This window comes from Syngnathoides biaculeatus, chromosome 4 (assembly GCF_019802595.1).
Source record: "Syngnathoides biaculeatus isolate LvHL_M chromosome 4, ASM1980259v1, whole genome shotgun sequence".
Lineage (NCBI taxonomy): Eukaryota > Metazoa > Chordata > Actinopteri > Syngnathiformes > Syngnathidae > Syngnathoides > Syngnathoides biaculeatus.
In genome coordinates this window covers 4644534-4661258 of record NC_084643.1, presented here as the reverse complement: position 1 = coordinate 4661258, position 16725 = coordinate 4644534, and the positions used below count along the sequence as shown (strand labels likewise).

The 16725-nt window shown below is 46.1% G+C and overlaps 1 protein-coding gene across 2 annotated transcripts in view; it reads left to right on the top strand.

Annotated features, from left to right (window-relative positions):
* Positions 1-3488: 3488 nt before the first annotated feature.
* Positions 3489-16725, top strand: part of limk2 (LIM domain kinase 2) — a 29259-nt gene continuing 16022 nt past the window's right edge. Inside the window, exons 1-3 of one of the 2 annotated variants that reach the window (XM_061816528.1) lie at positions 3489-3509; positions 4249-4345; positions 14177-14312. In XM_061816528.1, the coding sequence (XP_061672512.1) occupies positions 4305-4345; positions 14177-14312 (177 nt within the window). In that variant the 5' untranslated portion in view covers positions 3489-3509; positions 4249-4304. Of the gene's footprint in view, positions 3510-3736; positions 4083-4248; positions 4346-14176; positions 14313-16725 lie in introns of those variants that run through there. The other variant, XM_061816527.1, reaches the window with a different exon arrangement.

The window sequence follows — 16725 nt, the reverse complement described above, 5'->3', positions numbered from 1 at the left end:
TTCCTGTTGTTTCTTCAGTGCCGCCGTCTCAAATCCGTACATAGAACACCAGACACCTTCCGGACCCGTTTCTTCACTTCCTTACCACACTACTGCAAAACAGGAAGGGCCTTGGCGCGGATCCCTGATGCACTCCCACCTCCACCTTAAATTCCTCTGACACACCTACGGCACATCTCACCACTGTTTTATAAACTTTGCCCTTCATCCTCGCGAAGACTCTTTGGTCACATAGAACACCAGACACCTTCCGCCAAGTGTTCCACCCCTCTTGGACCCGTTTCTTCACTTCCTTACCACACTCGCCATTGCTCTGTATTGTTGACCCCAAGTATTTGAAGTCATCAACCTTCGCGATCTCTTCTCCCTGTGGCTTCACTCTTCCCCCACCGCCACTCTCATTCACCCACATATATTCTGTTTAATTTCAGCTAATCTTGTTTTCTCTCCTTTTCAGTGCGTGCCTCCATCTTTTTAATTGTTCCTCCGCCTGCTCCCTGCTTGACCACAATATCATCTGCGAACATCATAATCCAAGGGGATTCCACTCTTAACCTCGTCTGTTAGCCTATCCATTACTACCGCAAACAGGAAGGGGCTCAGCGCGGATCCCTGATGAAGCCCCACCTCCACCTTAAATTCTTCTGACACACCTACGGCACATCTCACCGCCGTTCTGCTGCCCTCATACATGTCCTCTACTATTCTAACATATTTGACAGACTTGCGCATGCAGTACCACAGTTCCTCTCTTGGTACTCTGTCATAGGTCTTCTTCTCCAGGTCTACAAAGACACAATGTAGCTCCTTCTGACCTTCTCTGTACGGTGCATCCTCAAATTTTATGAATAGAATTCAATTAGTAGAATTTGTAGCCAACAAAATGTCGTCGTACTTGTATCGTAACTCATGCAAGTTTTCACTCTCATTAAATGGCTTTGACCAATGGGGTCCCTCCAGGGTCAGTTCTTGGACGCCTCCTGTTCAGCATGTACGTGAACTTTAATGGTGACTAACGTAGTTATGCAAATACCATTTAACAAGCAGTGTCTCCGGATGTTACTGTCCAAACCAATGAAATAACTGGATGGACCAGCACCAATTAAAACCACAACAAAAGTGAGCTGATTGTTTTTGGCAGTAGAGAAAAGAGAGTCACTCTCTTTAAAAACCACAGACAAAGTCTTGAAACCTGTTTGCTTGTCGAGTCCGACTTGACTTTCAACAGTCTTATCAAATCCATCCATCCATCCATCCATCCATTTTTTTATTAACCGCTTAACCTCACAAGTGTCGCGGGGAGTGCCCGGAGCCTTATCCCAGCTGTCAACGGAAGGAGGAGGCGGGGGTACACCCTGGACTTGGTTGCCGGCCAATCCCAGGGCACTCACATATACATCTGTGTGAATGATTGAATGAATGAATGAACGAATGAATGAAGGAGGGTGGCACACTGGATCAGCTGGTGAAGTGTTAGCCTCGAGTTCTGAGGTCCCGGGTTCAAACCTGGACCCGCCTGTGTATAGTTTGTATGTTCTCCCCGCACCTGCACCTGCCTGGGTTCTCTCTGGGCATTCCCGTTTCCTCCTACATCCCAGAAACATGCGACATTAATTGGACACTCTAAATTGCCCATAGGTGTGCTTGTGAGTGCACCCCTTATCTTTCTCCATGTGCCCTGCGATTGGCTGGCGACCAGTTCAGGGTGTATCCCGCCTCCTGCCCGTTGACAGCTGGGAAAGGCTCCAGCACTCCCCGCGACCCTCGTGAGGATAAGCGGCAAAGAAAATAGATAGATGATTCAAACCACGCAATGTTATCTGAGAATAGCCATTGTTGGGTTCGCTGACTAATCACTTTTGGGGTTCACATACTTATTCCTCATTGAGAATGTTTACATACTTTTTTTTTTTGCAGCACCCCCTTTTGGAGATGAAAAAAAAATTCACCCTCGTGAGGATAAGCGGCGAGGAAAATGGATAGATGAATGAAAGGTGTGCCACACCCAATATGGCGGACTTGCCAACGTATCGCGGCCAGGACTGCCCGACACGCTCACTGAGACGTTATTTTTTACATCTTTGGTCCGAGCGGTTGACGCAAGTTCTGGCATCCGGTAACTGAAATTGCAAAGAAGCCCGCCGGCAGAACTTCAAACCTTCAGTATTCGCGTAGCGCTCCATTCATGACGCCGACCTCATACATACAACAATTCCTCACATATGTTTAGTCGACATTACGCATGAATGAATGATTCAAAAGTATTTAGCAAATGAGGTTGCAAAAAGCACACACACACACACACACACATCACACAAAACCATGCACCAGAACCAGTTTTATCAGCCAAGCGCGTAATAACGCACAAAGAACTTGTTTCCGGTTTTCGGTGCCGCCCTGGTGTGACGCTCACCGCAAAGAACAAACAAGCTCAGAACAAAGAACAAGAGACGTTCAGTTCCAGATGTGCAAGACTTGGTCGCCGTCATCATTTGGAACACTTTCGAGTGCGTAAACGCCCCACATTGTGAGTGCCCTTACCTGTAATGGCAATTGTGCAAAGGGAGCACATTTGAATCCATGCGTCCACTTTCCTTTGCCGCTTATCCTCACGAGGGTGGCAGGGAGTGCCGGAGCCCATCCCGGCTGTCAACGGGCAGGAGGCGGGGCACACCCTGAACCGGTTGCCGGCCAATCGCAGGGCACATGGAGACAAACAGCCGCACCCGCAATCACACCTACGGGCAATTTAGAGTGTCCAATTAATGTTGCATGTTTTTGGGATGTGGGAGGAAACCGGAGTGCCAGGAGAAAAACCCACGTAGGCACGGGGAGAACGTGCAAACTCCACACAGGCGGGTCCGGGATCGAACCCGGGACCTCAGAACTGTGAGGCCAACGCTTTACAAGCTTCCGTCCATTTTTGAATCCCGAAATAGTTAAATATGTTTTATCTCTTTATGTATAGTAAAACAAATAAACCATACAAACAAGTAAACCGGATGCATATTTATTTAATTTAACCATATTCATAAACTTTAAAAACTGTGCCAAACAAATATGAGCGTCCATCTGAGATGTCCCGCTTGTGGCAACCCCTAAAGGGACAAGCAGAAAGAAACTTACTTACCTACTATTTGCGTCTATCTATCCATTTTCTTTGCTGCTTATCCTCACAAGGGTCGCGGGGAGTGCTGGAGAGTATCCCAGCTGTCCTCATAGGCAGGCGGCGGGGTGCACCCTGAACTGGTTTCCAGCCAATCGCAGGGCACACGGAGACAGACAACAGTCGCACTCACAATCACACCTTGGGGCAATTTAGAGTCTGCAATGTATGCATGTTTTCGGGACGTGCGAGGAAACGGGAGTGGCCGTAGGGGGCCCACGCAGGCACGGGGGTAGCACGCAAGCTCCACATCGGCGGGGTCGGGATTTGAACCCTTGACCTCGGAGCTGTGGGGCCAACGCTCTCATTCAGCTGGGTCACCGTCCCCCCCACCCCCACATATGTAAGTTTCGAATCATTATTTATTGAATTTATTTTGTATTCTATTTATTTCATTTCTTTTTTTAATTTAGTTTATTTATCTATTTGTTGTTTATTTTATTATTTTAATGTCATTTATTTGATAAACTTACTAGTAATTATTTTAATATTTTTTCGAAATTATATGTATTTCAATATTGATTACATTTAGTTTTTATGTTTTAAATTTTACAAAGTGACAAACGTATTTTCCTCAAACGAAATGAATGAACTGATGATCGAATTGATGTGGTTTGCACATTTCGCCACCGAGGGGCGCTACCGTCGTTTAGCTGCACCCGGGCCGGTCTTGCAGGTGCTGCTTTCCGAGCACTTCCGCTTTCAGGCGCAGGAATTCGCAGCCAGTATGACGTCAGCGATCCTGCATTTTTCGGTCTTATTTTTCACCGGGAGCGACTTGTGGCGGAGCGTAATTCCACACGGACGCCGCTTTTCACAGTATGCATCGGTTGTAAAATATATATTTATAAAAAAATAAAAGAAAAAAAGAATAACGACGACGTTCGCTTAGTAGAGGCAATGGAAGCGACAGAAGGTGAGGAATTATTAAGGTTTCAAGATGCCGATAGAGGATTTATCGTCGCTGCGAGCACGAAGCTGCTTTGTTTGTGTGTTTTGTTTGTTTTTTTGTGATTGTTTGAATTGAGTCGCAGAGTCTTCTGGAATAAACGGGATTTGTTTTGTTTTTTTTTTTTTTGCAGTTACGGAGGAGTGTTATTGTGCGGGCTGCGGAGCGAGAGTCCTCGAGCCGTTCCGCATGAAGGTGCTGCGGGACACTTGGCACGGCGCCTGCTTCCAGTAAGTCTGCCGGATCGGGTCTTCCATCTCGCTGATTTTGCTCACAAACGGCCTTGCGGAGCATCCCGGACGCTTCTGTGCCGCAGACAAAACACGATTTTTTTTTCCCCCCTGTAAAACTATGAAGAGACTTTTGGTGTTAGCACACAATACCCAGTGGTGCATGACAGATGATTCTCTTAACTTGTGCAGCAGTTTTGAGTGCAGATCGGTCAGTGAAATCTCTACTTGAATGATTGACGACCTGGAGTAAATTTGCAAGTTACTGTTTATGGGTAGAAACGACACAAAGGTGGTCCAGTGACCCTTTGCTCAGATCAAACAGTAACAACCGTTTACCAGTTCCCCACTGTGAGATAAAGTTGGCACTGATAATCAGAAAGTGATGACATTTTGAATTGAATCCATGCCATCATTGTGTGGTACATTTCAAGTAGGATATAATTAGAACGAAAAACTGGCCCAGTACCCGCTTGTGGAGAAATACTTTGGTCGTGTGTGAAACTAAACAACCAAGTAGATTCTTTGTGAGCTGGCTGGTTTCCAAAATGGTGAGTCAGACTGGGACTTGTTTTTTGTTGTTGTTTTTGACGTGCCCTCTTTCGCAAGCCCACTTCACAAATTAACGTGTAACCCGGCGGCATGATCGGGAAAGTGCCAAATCCACAGGGGAAAACGCAGTCGGTGCAGTTGTTTTTGTCTTTTCGGTCTTTGATGCACTCCTCTCTTTGCACTTGCTCTTTGAGCTCGTTCACAAAGGCAGAAATAGTTCAAAGTGGGATTGATCCTTGGGGTGTTTTCACACATCATGTTACCTGCGACCTGTTTTGAAATGGCAATAATTCAACTTATGCATCCTTAGATGTTAAAATGATAAGTCGAGAAGCATTCAATCTCAACGGGTTGTTTTCACGTGATGTCACCTCGAACGGCAGCCATTTTTGATCCCTGAAATCCGTTACTCAATTATACGCAAGGTGGACGACATTATGTTTCGTATTGAAGACGCGACCGACAGCGCGTCAAGCCCAGACTGACTACTAGGCTACGTGGCATTCACACATCATGGGAGTCCGGACTGCGTCACAAAGACCCTTGATCTGTTACTCTATGTGACGGAAATCACGAAAGAGGAGCAGTGGGATCGGACACTTGTCTGCTCAAGACACTACGTAAAGGGTTAGTTCACTCTTGTTTTTTTTATAGTTAGGTTGTTGTAGCTAGCTTACGGCCATGAGAACACCTGATCTCGTCAGAGCTCGGAAGCTAGGGGGGGTTTAACCCTGGTTAGTACTCGGATGGGAGACTGCTTGGGAATACCAGGTGCTGAATTTTTTTTATAGTTGAGTTGTTGTAGCTAGCTTATGGACACGCTACCCTGAGAACGCCCAATGGGGGCCGAAATACACAGCACTGCTGGACAGAACACCCCTTGGGACGAAGTCCAACTATTTCACGTAACGTCCTCCTGGATTCATCTTTTACTTCCTTTGTTGAGGGTGTCCTCCTTTTGGAAAAAGCTTTTGGGTATCACCTGATCCAGTTTGACGTCACAGGTCAACGTACAAGTTTTTGCGTGACTTCTACGCGATTGCATTGTCACTCGTATCCTTTGTCTTCGGCTGTTGAGAACATCTGGATTTTCCGAATTGCCCGAGTGTTTGTTATCTCTGCTCACTGAAATAAGTGCACGCTGTCCTCATGCAACCCTCCATTTCATTCCTGCCAAATTTTGCCTCCCTTCAGGAGCGCAAAGCCGCAGCAGCTTGTCCTTGTTTCAGACGCCGAGTTCCACTCACCGTTGCATTCCTCACTTCATTACCGACATCTCAATTCGTGATGTCAAGTTTCCTGCAACGACTCCAGTCTCACTTTTTTATGCTATGACTAGATAAGATCCTCGAGGGTGCATGGGAGTTGGACCAACCAGTCTACATGTGTTTTGTGGACTCGGAGAAGGCATTCGACCGTGTCCCTCGGAGAGTCCCGTGGGGGGTTCTTCTGGAGTATGGGGTACCAAACCTCCTGATACGAGCTCTTGTACGACTGCTGTCAGAGTTTGGTCCGCATTGCTGGCAATAAGTCCGACTCGTTTCCGGTAAGAGTTGGACCCCGGCAAGCCTGCCCTTCGTCAAAGATTCTATTCATAACTTTTATGGACAGAATTTCAAGGCGCAGCCGAGGCGTCGACGGTGTCCGGTTTGGTGGACTCAGCATCGCATCCCTGCTCTTTGCAGATGATGCGGTTCTGTTGGCTTTATCAAGCCGTGATCTCCGGCTCTCACTGGAGCGATTCCGAGTGTGAAGCGGCCCGGATGAGAATCAGCACCTCCAAATCCGAAACTATAGTCTTCAGTTGGAAAAGGGTGGCGTGCCCTCTCCAGGTCGGGCATGAGATCCTTCCACAAGTGGAGGAGTTCAAGTATCTTTGGGTCTTATTCGCGAGTGAGGGAAGAATGGAGCGGGAGATCGACAGACGGATCGGTGCAGCATCTGCAGTGATGCGGACTTTGTATCGGTTTGTTGTGGTAAAGATGGAGCGAAGTCGAAAGGCAAAGCTCTCAATTTACTAGTCGATCTACATTCCTAACCTCACCTGTGGGCACGAGCTGTGGGTCGTGACCGAAAGAACAAGATCCCGGGTACAAGCGGCCGAGATGAGTTTCCTCCGCAGGGTGTCTGGGTTCTCCCTTAGAGAGGGTGAGAAGCTCAGCTCTCCGGGAGGGGCTCAGTGTAGAGCCGCTACTCCTCCGCATTGAGAAGAGCCAGATGAGGTGGCTGTGGCATCTGATTCGGATGAGTCCTGGACGCATCTCTGGTGACATGTTCCAGGCATGTCCCACCGGAAAGAGACCCCGAGGACACGCTGGAGAGACTATGTCTCTCGGCTGTCTTGGGAACTCCTCGGGATCCCTGCGGAAGAGCTGGAAGAAGCGGCTGGGGAAAGGGAAGTCTGGGTATCCCTGCTAAAGCTACTTCCCCCGCGACCCAACGTAGATAATGGATGGATAACTAGATAAGCCCCTAGTGCGTGTGTGTGGTTGCAGTGGAACTTTTCCAAACTTGCAAGGTTGCATTTCACTGTACACTGCACACATTACCGTAGCTTTGCGTTCTAATTAGATCGCGATCGGCGAGGCAAGCCTAAACGTCCTTTGCCCCGATAAGTATTGTCCACGCTCTGCCAGCGGAGCCACCTCCACCTCGCACAACATTCCTACACGCTGATGTCACTTTTGTTCCAGTCAACCTGGCAGTGTAGAGGCCTATACGTAGCAGCACCCTCCCGGGCTGTGTCTGCATTCCTCAACGGCGATTCAGAGATGCAAGTCTGCTGTCTGAAACGTTTTTTTTTTCTTGTCTGCCTCAAAGGAAACTTGCATGTTGTTTTAGTTCTCAATGGAATAGTTGTTGTTGTTGTTGTTACCCACAACACAGAGATTTTCTTTACCTTGATGTCGAATTCAAGGCCCGGGGGGGTGCCAGATCTGACGTAAATCTGTTTGACACTCTGAATTTCGGTGCGCGTTCACCGTTACTACTGTCCTACTTGGACTGGTACTTTTATTTCCCCGAACGTGTTGTGCTGGGTCTGCACAGGCCCTTTAAAGTCTGAAAGTAAATCGCGCTTGCGCAAAAGCCGCCGCCGGCTCATCCTAAGTGCAGCCATGTGTGTGCATGTAAACAATCAAGAATGTGGACCTACAGAGGAAAACCGCAACGGGAGTTTGTGTCCACTCATTCCTGCAGTGGGGGGAGAAACGGGGAATTGAGCCTGAAGCGCCGGTCTCACTGACCCCCGACCCTCGCGTGGCAGACAGAGCTCGGTCTGCAGATTCCAGCAGGACCAGCGAGCACCTGGATAAAGTGCTTGGCTTGACACAAAACCTTGACTACAGAGAACTTCGTTTCATGTTTACAGCCTTGTAGATGTTGTGGAATTTCACTCCGCACCTGTGACCCAACTAAACACGGCGCAAAAAGTCAGGAAACACGTGTCGGGTAGATTTGTTTCTCGGTTGTAACGGCGCTCCGTGGCAATAGATCCTAAAATGCTTGAAATCATTTATTTTTTTTATTTGCTTTTTAATTGGTGCCACATTTGTGGGGGGATTTGCGTTTGTGGGATGAGCAGCAGAGCCGCGTATTTGGGTCGCTCCCGTGAAAAATCTGCCGTCGCCGTGGACTCTTGTTTGAGTTTTGGGTACCTGTACATGTAGTCGAAGGTGTTTTTTCTTTAGCAAGGAGTCCAGATTCTTTTACGCTGGTTGACAAATGATTTTTTTTCCAGATTAATCCTCAGTGTCCAAGGCACAAGGGAATTAGGGTCGGTTATTTTCCTAAATTTGTTCAACTATGGGGAAAATGTTTGCGCACAAGAGCTGTTTCGCGGCGGAGGTCTGTGGATGCACAATAGCTTCCCGTCGCTGATGTCATCTTCTTTCTTCAGACCGCAAACTAGTGAAGAAACGGTACTTTTGCTGATTGCGGCCAGTCGTGCGTTACATTTTTTTGCCAACTTATTTTCATTCGTTTAAAGGTATGGGTTGTTTTCACGTGACGTCACCCTAATAGCTGACGGCGGCCATTTCATTTCCTTGTGCTCGTTACTCGTACATTTGAGTAGAACTTGAAGATGGCTATTTGCGGTGGCGTGGGTTGCTAAAACAGACCTGAGGTGAACAAAGATGTTCGTTATTACAAAACGCTTAAAAATATAACCAAACAAAGTGATGATTGATGATCTGCGCGGCGGTCCTGCTAGCTTGATTAGCTTGAGACGGAATGTAAACACCGACTAGGATAAAAGATGTGAACTCTCGTGGCTTACAGTTCAAAAACGGCGACTCGAAAAGCAGGCTGCAGCGTGTGCTGAGTTATGTAACGTCGGTGCACCATTCCTCGTTTATATAAAGGCATATTCAACCGCCTTTCATTTTCCATGTTAGCATACAGGTAAGTGCCCATATGAAAACGTATTTACTCACTCAGTTGTACATTAAGTAAAATCTGAATATTAGTTCACCACAAGCATAGCGAAATGTTGATTGTTTAAAACCGTGGTTCCCAAAGTGGGGTCCATGGACTTTCAGGGGGTGAAAAACCTCTTTCCAGGGGGTCCGCGACATGATGTCAGAGACAGAGTAATAATAAAATACTTTTCTGAAGAAAAGAACAAAACATTTTTTTTCTTCTGTCTCGCTATGTCTCAGTGTGAGGCGGGGTTTTCAACCTTATTAGATGTGAAGACCAAAAAAACGAACTCTTCTGGAAGCTAGTCATGATGTGAGAATTGCCCTTTCCAGTTTTAAACCACGTTTTGATTTATTGTGCAAAAATAAAAAGCAAGAGCACGAGACTCACTAAAATTGAGTATTTCTTTGTACCAGAGATGGCATAGCTGTGACCAGCACTACATTATTGGCAAAAGTTGAGGTTGGGGGTCCGGGCCCAGGTTGACTTTGGGAACCACTGGTTTAAAATTTGATGACAATGGCAGAAAGACAAAAGAATAAACAAATCCGCTATTTCACAAAATTCTCGAATCTTTCAAGTGACTAGCAAAAAAACGATCTTAACTGTAATGTTGGTCTTCTGGAAAGAGTATCGCTTAAGCTTGTTAGCTTAGCTCGGCGACACGATCAGCGCGATGGAGGTTGAAGCCGGGAAGCGCGATAGCAGCGTCTGGCACTCGTCCACAAAGTCAAGTCTCCGTGAAGCGCAGAGCCGCAGAACGTCCAAAGTCTTTCGTCGGGAGCGTTAGACGATGTCCCCGCTTACGCAGCCGGACTTGTGTACCGGTAGCGAGGGTTTGAAGAGCGCGCCGACTAGCAACTCTGGAAAAAGCTTCAGTGAATTGGCGAGAGTTGTTGAAAAAATGTCAGAAGAAGACTCTCGGACGGTTAGCGAGTCCTCTTTTGTGTACTTGAGTCCCGAGACCGCCTTGACTTCCTCACTTTTAGGCGTTAGGTAGAGAGGTTCAATGGCGCCGGGCAGGGTTGTATGGCTAATTCAGCAAAAAATGTGACGTCAGTGAAAATGACCTTTTTTTTTTTTCATCAAATATTCTTTGCCACAAATTGAAATCAAAGTTCACTTGTATGTATGAACACGAGGCCGCGCCGGATTACGTTTCCTGCTATGAATGGAACCATAATTCCCCCACTCATCGCGCAGTGGAGAAACGTTGTTACGGAGAACATTTGCAACAATCGGCCCGCCCTGAGATAAGGATCCCGTGAAAGGTGAAACGGGCCCTCCCAAAGGCCCTCAAAGTCGCAGCTAAAGGTCGGCCGACCTCCGCATCGGGGCCCCGAACAAAAGAGTCCACTCCAGCAAGGAATGCAGATTCAAGGAAATCAGGAATGTTTACTTTGTGGTGTTTTTGCAGGCCGGGCCGTTGCATTGTTCACTGGAGAACCACCTGAGTTAGTTCTGAACACTCTGGTTTTTTTTTTTTTTTTGTTTTTTTTTTTTTTGGAGGACAGATTGAAGGACAAAGGCAAAATTATTAATAGCACCTTAATGGGTGATAATTAGTTTTCTGGAATTAGCATCGGCTTGTGAAGTGCTTCCAATTGCAACGGCGGGACTGAACATTATTACGCCATATTTGTTGTGATCGTTGCGATCAGCAGCAGTGCACGCCGCACGTGTTTTGGATCAGGTTCTTTTCAGACTCTCCAAATATGCTGATCTTGAAATATTGTCTTTTCGCTGCCTTGCTTGACGGGTTGAGCTCAAGGAATGTACAATTTTGACCTCTCATCCAATCCAATGCTTTTGAGGGCCGAAGAAAAACTTTTATTTTGTTTTGTTTTTGAAATCGCATCAGCTGGAAAGCGTTGGCGTCACAGTGCTGAGGACTTGGGTTCAATCCCGGCCCTCCACAGAGGGATGCATGTTTTCCTCGGGGCACTCCGGTCCCCCCCCCCCCACATCCCAAAAACATGCAACATTAATTGGACAATCTAAATTGCCCGTAGGTGTAATTGTGAGTGCGGCTGTTTGTCTCGATCTGACCTGCGATTGGCTGGCGACCAGTTCAAGGTGTACCCCGCCTCCTGCCCCGTTGACAGCTGGGATAGGCTCCAGCACTCCCGTGACCCTCCTGAGGATAAGCGGCGAAGAAAATGGATGGATCTACAAGCGGATGCTTCACATCAAATTGGGAGGCCTTTCACACGCTGGTGTCATGGCAACCGCCGGTCCTTGCAAATCCATTACGTTATCTTTTGATTCTGTTAAAAATGCATTGTTCTCAGTTGATCAAGAAAATAACACAAATGGCAATCCTTAATTGCTTATAAGATAGCAAGTTTGGCACAAAGATGGCGTCGTCGTAATTACGTACAGAACCGAGCGTGTAAGTAGTATGTTTTTGATTGCAACTGCAATATTTCCAGGTGTGGATGCAGTTTCGGCTTCGGGAATTATCCCGCAACGTCCTGATGGAGTAAAATGATTCAAACAAGCGTGCAGTACAGGCCTCGTGTGCATTCTTCCAATTTGCTGCAGTGCAACAAGAGCCCGTTTGTTGACGCTCATAGTTTGTCGTAAGATATCCACACTCGAAGACTCAAGTGTAGCCTCTCCAGATTTGCTTCTGCAGTACGGATGCAAACGTGGCTCCTTGCTGAAGGAGATTTTCCCTGCGGTTTCTTGACTTTCGCTTGATCATCTTTGTGTGTAAATGCTACAAACAAACAACGTTAACCAACAGAAATCTCTGCAAAGACTCGGGTTGCTTTTGGCTTGACTGCAGCCAGACACTCCTAAAATTGCCTCTGGGTTCACTCAGTCTAGCAGCTTAAGTTGCGGGCAGAGAAACGATTACCGTCATTTCCGGCCTATAGAGCGCACCTGATTATAATGATATTACATTTGTAAAGGAAATACCGTTTGGTACATACATAAGCCGCACCTGTGTAAAAGCCACGAGCGCCCACATTGAAACCCACATGGAAACGCGAGATATTTATAAAGAACAGCGACCCATAGCGGGACAAGCCGAAAGAAACGTACTTTTTGCAGTACACAGAGTTTTCAATGTTTTAATATCTAAGCTTAGCTTAACATAGCAACAACACGGTAGCACGAACAGGCCTGGTTAAAAAAAAAAAACATACTGGTAAGAAAATTAAAAAAAAAAAAAAACAGCCACAGTAGTAACACGTTAGCACAGCACTAACATTAAAAAAAAAAAAATATATATATATACTACCGGTAAAAATCACTGACACGGCAGTAACACAGCAGCAACACGCTAGCACAGCACTAGCGGAGCCCTAACAGGACCGGTTAAAAAAAAAAAAAGATACCTGTAAAAATCACTGAGATGTGGCAGTAACACAGCAGCATCATGCTAGCACAGCACTAACACGGCCAGTTAAAAAAAACACAACATACCGGTACAAACCACTGGCACGGCAGCGACACGCTAGCCCAGCACTGACCCGTTTAAAAAATTAAAAAAAAAAAAAAAACATAGCGGTAAAAGTCACTTCCTCGGCACATACATTCCAACGGTCTCACTTTTACCTTTTCCGCTCGATTGCCCCCTTGCAGCCATTACAAAAAAAAAAAAAATGAACAAATTAACCCCATAAGCCGCAGGGTTGAAAGCGTGTGAGAAAGGGGTTATGTTATGTTTATTAACCCACTGTTTCATAACGCTGGCAAGTGCAGAACGGCTCAGCCAAGTTCTAAAAATGTATCTCTGACACATTATTAGAAATTGGCTGATGTCTAAAGATTTAACCAGTCGTTTCCATTTGGACTTGATGGGTGGCTGGCTCATCCAGAGACCCAACGACAGGATTGGCATATAAACTATAAAGCCAAAAAAGTATTAAAATAGTCCGAAGTGATGTCAGTAAAACTGAATCAACTACTCAGGCCAGCAAAGGACCCTTGAACGCACCATCAGTGGTCTACATTGGATTGATCATGTCACAATTCATACTTAAAATGTTTCCGTAGGTTTAGGACGATTGGTGAATCGGAGAGCAGTTTGAAGAAGGGCAGTTCCATCTATCACTTGTAGGGGTAGGAAAAAAAATACGTTTTTGGAATATTGACTGCAAGTGACACGGATGCTGATCACTTGTCCAAAGTCGAAACGGCTTCAGGAACATAACCAAAGCGCTCGAGTCTGTCGTCGATTTTTTTTTTTTTTTTTTTTTTTTTTTTTTTTTCTCTTTTCTCCGGCATCCAAAGCCGCGGCCGGGCTTCGCATAACCAGTCAGTCTCGTTCGACGGATGTTCGGCCTGCAGCCGCTTTCCCAGCTTTGCGACATTTTCAACAGTTTGCCCTCCAGTTGTTGTCGGTAAATGTCGTCTCGGTCGAGCGCACGACAGCTGGGTGCAGTCACCTGGGGAACCGAACTTCCACGCTCTGATTTCCTCCCCCAAAAAAAAAATTCTACATCTGCCGTTTTAGGATTGTTTTATTTGAAGGCCGCCTAGCGATACTGCAGCGCTCTGCGACCGGGGCTGGGATTTATCCTGGATTACAAAAGATTTCCACCTTTGACCAAAAGGCTAACGTGGTGACCCAGATAAGGAAGTGCTCCCTCAACAAGGCGTTTCTTTCCCTGACCTCAGCGACCCGCGAACTCTCGTCGCGTAAACAATTAGCATCGCCCTTATCGATGATCCCGTGATCGTTCGCACGCTTTGTAAAAAGTTCGGCATGTCGGTTTCCCCCGTCACGAACCGGTCCAGCTTTCTTTTAAGAGGCCGGACTTTTGAGTGAACTTCAGTCACGACCAAAAAAAGAAAAACCGCAGAAACCTGTTTTTTTTTTTTTTTTTTTTTTTGTCCTCACAGGTGCTCGGTGTGCCGTGACCATCTGACCAACTGGTATTATGAGAAGGACGGGAAGCTGTACTGTCGCAAGCACTACTGGGAGAAGTTCGGGGAGCTGTGTCACGGGTGCGCTCTGCTCATGACCGGACCTGCCATGGTGAGTCTGCCTCACCCTCGTGGGCCCGGTTCTGACCCCCCCCACTGACTCGATGGACTTATCGTCGATCTGTAAGCGTTTAGGCAAGCTCTCGACATCATATTATCTGTTATCTGTATCGTTATTGTTAGCATTAGAGAAACAAATATACCACAATGATTTCCACTTATTTCACAAATTGTTATGGTCATGATCATAAAAGTAAACAGTACTTTAAAAGTAGCAGTTGCAATATGATAAATGTAGGATCTCGGTGTCAAACTCGAGGCACGGGGGCCAGATCCGGCCCGCGGCATCCTCCCGCATGGCCCACGAAAGCGAATCATGTGCGTCAAATGCGAGTCACAACTGCAGATTGACATTTTGGATGCACTTGTTATTTTTTTTTAAATAAATTGAAAAAAGGAATTACTGAAAATGTATCCAATATTTTTGATGCAATCTTTGGATTTCAAAACTAGTTATCCATGAATTTGTTGTCACTTTGTCGTAATATTTTGGGATCGTACATCATCAGTATGTTCAACGCAACCTGTTTTCAGACTGATACCAGTACAGGAATTCACTCCTGAGTACTCACCGCTACCAATTTGATTGGACTTTTTGCTGCTATATAAAATTTCACTCAACACAATGACAGATAATTGTGATATTTTTTTATTAGTGTAGTGCAAATTACTGCAGAGGAGGGCTTTGTCTATTTTTTTTTTTTTAAAGTTAATTATCTGGTGGTCTGAAATGAGGCCGGTATCGGCCCAATGCCGACACCTGGTATCGGTACTCGCCCATTCCTCCTTAAGCCATAACGGTCCCTACGAGTTCAACCATAAGTACGTCACCCACTCACATAAGTGAATTTGACACCCCTGAATTCAAACTATTTCAGTTTTGGGCGCTAAAGGACTTTAGCGGCAAGTAAAACACTCAATAGGTACTTTTCATTGACGTCACGCCGACCATGTGTTTTTTTTTTTTGTTTACGACGCCATTTTGGAGGGCAAGATCGTGTCTACATATCATGGCTAGGAAACGATAAGTGTATACTGTGATGTTTTGGCAATGGTTATCGTTTGACATTTTATCTTGAAAGTCCTTTGACAAACTAACAAAGTCACAAGAAGTGTTTGAGGCACTTGTGCTGGCGTGAGGAATAAAGAAAGAAGCCACGTGTGAAACTGAGAGCATTGTGTCGACGTCACAGAACAATGAGGAAGTGAGCTAGAGAGGTTGGGGAGCGAAATAAATATCACCCACGTTAAAAAGTACATTTGGACTCGTGTCGACGTTATTCAATAACACGACAGCAATATCATAACATGGTGTCAGAGTGACGAAAGCATAACTACGGACTCACCGGGAAGAAAAAAAAAAACGAACGAAGACGACGAGGAGGCGTTCGGTGGTCCAAAATGCGTGGCGGAGATTCAAGCAACACGCTGTACTCATGTTCACAGGACTGCTTAAAAATAGAGCTGAAGAGGAAAAGTGCAGTTCCTCCTGCTGTGGATCAGGGACAACCGAAAACTGGAGTCGAAGATAAGTTGGTAAAAACGAAAAATTCCCCAATTACCTCACTCCGAAAGCAAACCCCAAGTTTCACGCGAAGGCGCAAGGTAACTGTGAGTCACGTGAGCCCGTCGTGACAGAACGCAATCTTTTAGTTAAAGACTCTACACAAATACTGTCGAGATGGTCAGAGACCGCAAACTTTTCGCTACCAACTCACCAGGTGTACGTGAAAAGTTACACAGCCAGGGGGCCGTATCGCACACTCGAAAATTAAGGCATAGCCCGCTCTCACGAGTTAGCAAAAGCGCAGCTAAAGGCTATGGCTAGCGACAGCCACGAGGTTCACGTTATCCACCGCAAATCTGGAAAGCAAAGTTTCACTGCGGATGCTAGCAAGCGTATCGACAGCCCAAAGACCTCCGTAAAGATATGTAAAAAGTGTGGAAATTAGCTAAATGCGCAGCAAAAGGTAAACACTACCTGAAGTGTTGGACCCCTTTTTCTGTCCGTTCTTCCCAAACGATGAAATATCATGATGAAAAGGCCCGTAACATGCTTATAAGCATGCCAATATTCACAAAAAGATCACAAAAAAAATGCCAGTTGTATTGTAGCTTTGACATCCAGTATGGCGTCGTAAACAAAAGTCACGTGACTCGTGACGTCACGTGAAAAATATCCATCGCATCGGAGTAACTTTAGTTGTTTTTAGTTTGTATGACTCGCAAGTCTCTCTACCTCTTCTGCTCGTTGTTGAAAGTCAAATTGTGTGAGACCAACGCACTCGCCCTCAAAGTGTGGCTTACCACCGTCAAACAAGTGCCAACAAGCCCCCCTCCCCACCCAATTAGATAATACCAGAATGCCCACAGAGCGTGTCAAAGCACTCCGTGTTCCAGTTCCT